Source organism: Myotis davidii, unplaced genomic scaffold (genome assembly GCF_000327345.1).
Source record: "Myotis davidii unplaced genomic scaffold, ASM32734v1 scaffold46, whole genome shotgun sequence".
NCBI lineage: Eukaryota > Metazoa > Chordata > Mammalia > Chiroptera > Vespertilionidae > Myotis > Myotis davidii.
Window position 1 is genome coordinate 7,235,556 of NW_006383006.1, and position 3,311 is coordinate 7,238,866.

General features: G+C 46.2%; 1 protein-coding gene across 3 annotated transcripts in view; it reads left to right on the top strand.

Annotated features, from left to right (window-relative positions):
• The first annotated feature begins 484 nt into the window (after positions 1 to 484).
• Positions 485 to 3,311, top strand: part of RASGRP1 (RAS guanyl releasing protein 1) — a 76,023-nt gene continuing 73,196 nt past the window's right edge. Inside the window, exon 1 of one of the 3 annotated variants that reach the window (XM_015557579.1) lies at positions 485 to 971. In XM_015557579.1, the coding sequence (XP_015413065.1) occupies positions 500 to 971 (472 nt within the window). In that variant the 5' untranslated portion in view covers positions 485 to 499. The remainder of the gene's footprint in view (positions 972 to 3,311) is intronic. The other 2 variants (XM_015557577.1, XM_006778098.2) reach the window with 2 other exon arrangements.

The window sequence follows — 3,311 nt, forward strand, 5'->3', positions numbered from 1 at the left end:
CTTTTGGATTCAGTTCTGGAATGAAGCTCCCATGAGCTCTGCTCCTCCACACCCTCCTCTCTTCCCCACCCACCAAGAGGTAAGGACCCAAGTACAGACTTAATGGAATGGTGTTTCATGATAAAAATGACTCATAATGATTACCTGTATTATCAATCATGAAAGACAGAATCTTAAAACCCACCAAGATTTGTGAGAAAGGCAGGACTAGCTTAAAATCTAAATACCACCGTCCTCATCCCTCACACCTCCTCCCCCACTGCACACGGGTCCTCAGCCTTTGACTTTCCCCCCAAAGTCCTTAAAAATGTTTCCGAGGCCATCTGGGTTTCTGCAGCATCTCGGGTGTTGTTCAAGATGAATGAATTTAGCCAAAGATGAGACCACCTGAAACTCAATTCTTAAGACCCAAGTCAGTGGCCTCGAGGCTGAAATGAAAAAGTATCGCTAGGACCCAGGACTGCCATGGTAGCCCTGCCTCTGCCTCTCCCCTCAGGCAATGGAGACAACAGGGCAAAGCCATCCTAACCCCCAGAGGACAAGCCCTAGATGCAGCCCTGAAATCTCACCTTGTTATTTGCTTGGGAGATGTTTCTTTAACAGCCAACCCGTCCGTTTGGTGCATCTGCCAAGTGGGAGGGGTGTATCTTCTATCAGCCCAACTCCCAGGATTAATTGTCTTATCTCTAGTCCTTCCTCTCCAATCTGCCTTCAGAGCGTGGAGCTGCCCCTGTGTTCGCCCCCTGGCCGCTCCACTTGCACTCACTGCCTCCTCTCTTTCCCCAGGAAACCTTCTCATGGCTGCAGAGCTGCCCCTAAAGCAAAACTAGAGGCGAAGCCAGCCAGCAGCCCCTTACCCTCCCATCCCAGCCTGGCCCAGATCACCCAGTTCCGAATGATGGTGTCTCTGGGACATTTGGCCAAAGGAGCCAGCCTGGACGACCTCATCGATAGCTGCATTCAATCCTTCGGTGAGTTGCCCACATGTATAAAAATCACTCTCTTACTTTGTTCTTCCTTAACAAGTGCTTCATAGACTAGCAACCTAGATTGCATTTTGGCTTTAAAAATAGCTTTTGAGCCTTTGAAATGTTGGAGAGGGTGCGCAGTGCCTGTGGCACATGACTGTGTGGGTGTATTAGGTCGTGATGAGAGGTGTGATTTAAAGTGAGAAAAGTTACCGAGGAGAGTTTGTGTGTTTCTTTGGACGGAGGTTTTTCTCGTGACATAAAAAAAAAAATTATATAATGCTGTTGTGCGTCTGGTGCTCTGACTTTTTGTCCTTGTGTTCTGGGGGCACACAAAACCTAGGTTCCATGAGCAGACTCTATTATCAAACAGAAATGTGAAAGTCTTTGAATCATTTGAACAAAAAAATCTTAATAATTCCCTTTCCAATCTGAATGGTCCTTACAGAGGAATAGGAAGGGATCGGGTAAAGCTGGCATTTCTGTGACTGGAAGATACTGATTAATAAGCATTGCAATTGGGGGTAAGAGGCCTGAGAAGCATACAGACTCACGTCGGCAGTGAATTACCTAAACGCTGTCCTCCGTCATCACCCGTAATCACTGTGAAGGGTGCACACCCTAGTGCAGCTGACAAGCAGTTATCTGCAAAGATGCCCTATTTTTAAAAAATGTATAAGCACTGTCTTTCTCTTGGGTGTTATTTGTGAAATAGTAATGGAAAAGTACTAAATATTTTCCCCCTTCAAAAAAAGGAATGATTAAAATGGATGGAAAAGTCATAGGTTTCCCCTCTGTGTGCCCCCCCCTTTGAGCCCCTCATCTCCCACCAAGAAGCAGAGGAGCCTAGTGGCTCAGCTCGCAAGCGCCTGCCCAGCCGGCACCAGGAGCCTCCGGGAGGTGACCACATCCCAGGTAGCACGGCATGCAGATGTGCTGGAACTCAGAGCTGGGATTCCTGGCCGGACTTGTTTAGTGCTTGGCCAGACCTTATTTCTGGAATTGGGATAGGCTTGACACCAGGAACACTGACTTTGTGCCCTTTATTACAACACTGAAAAGAATTGTTTTGATGATTTCAACACTGTTTAAAGCAAATGTTCTCAACTGTTAGTGCAGAATCACATGGAGGATTTTTTTATAATACATTTGCTCCACCCCTCAAAGTTTCTGCTCCAATGGGCCTGGGGTGTGGCCCATAATTTACATTTCTAACAAGTTCCCAGGCGCGGCGATGCTGATGCAGCTAATCCGAACAGCCCGCTTTGCTTTTTAACCAGGAAAAGAGGGAGCATTTTTGTTGTTAGTTGGGCCTTAATTTTAATTAAATTTCTATTTATTTACACTTTAATTTTTCAGTCAGGGATGAAGTCGGGAGCAGAATGAATGGTTTTCTATTTCAAATTAACCTCCTTAGGAAACATGCGTGCGAGAAGCACGAAGACACAGTGGAGCCCAGGGGAAGCGCCGCTATGATAAGCTGTTATGTCGCCTCGCTCCCAATCTAATACACTGCAGAGCGCCTCACACGGGCCTGGCAGTCACGGTGCACTGGCCTTTAGCAGGGCAGTAAGACTATTTCACGCACGTTTTTTATTCTCTTTCCATTTCACTGTGGAGAAAACGGCGACCAACAATGTATTTATTTATCATGCTTTCTTCCTGCCATGTCAATCATGCAGCTGCTGGCTGATTATTAACCTTCAGATAATCATGACATCAACCTGAAAAGTACAGGACTGATTCTGCAGTCCTTCCCTGAAAGAACCACGCCCAGTCCACGGCCCTCAACAAGTAGTACATTGTTTTCTAGAATATGTTGAACTGGAAGATGTATCTTAAAATCCCAAAGCTGTAAAAATCCTATGGAGCCTGAGAGTCTTTTATGCTTTATCAAGAAGCATTGAAGTCCCTGATTGTGACACTGTGCTGGGCAGTGCACATGGAGAATGGCAGGGACTGAACCCCTGTCCCATTACTGGCGCTTAGAATACCTGAGATATGCTCTGTTCAGGAAAAAAAAGGGGAAAGATACAAAACACAGGGCAGCCATAAGCGAAGCGTAGGGAGAATAAATCCTTTATACCATGTAGAGTTTGAGTCAGTTCACCTCCAAGGTGAGGACATAGATTCAGGAGAGCAGCCAGTGTTTGTTCAAACCCCTCTTGGGGCCGTGGAAATGTTTCAGGAGGGCAGGGAGGTTAAGATCTCAGGGCTTCTCGTATTATATTCTGCGGAGTTTCCTGCCACAGAATTTACATGAAAGGGGCAAAGAAGAAAAGACACCGTATGTCTGGAGATAACGGGAGACAGCACTTAGCCTGTGATTTTGAGTGGTTGGTT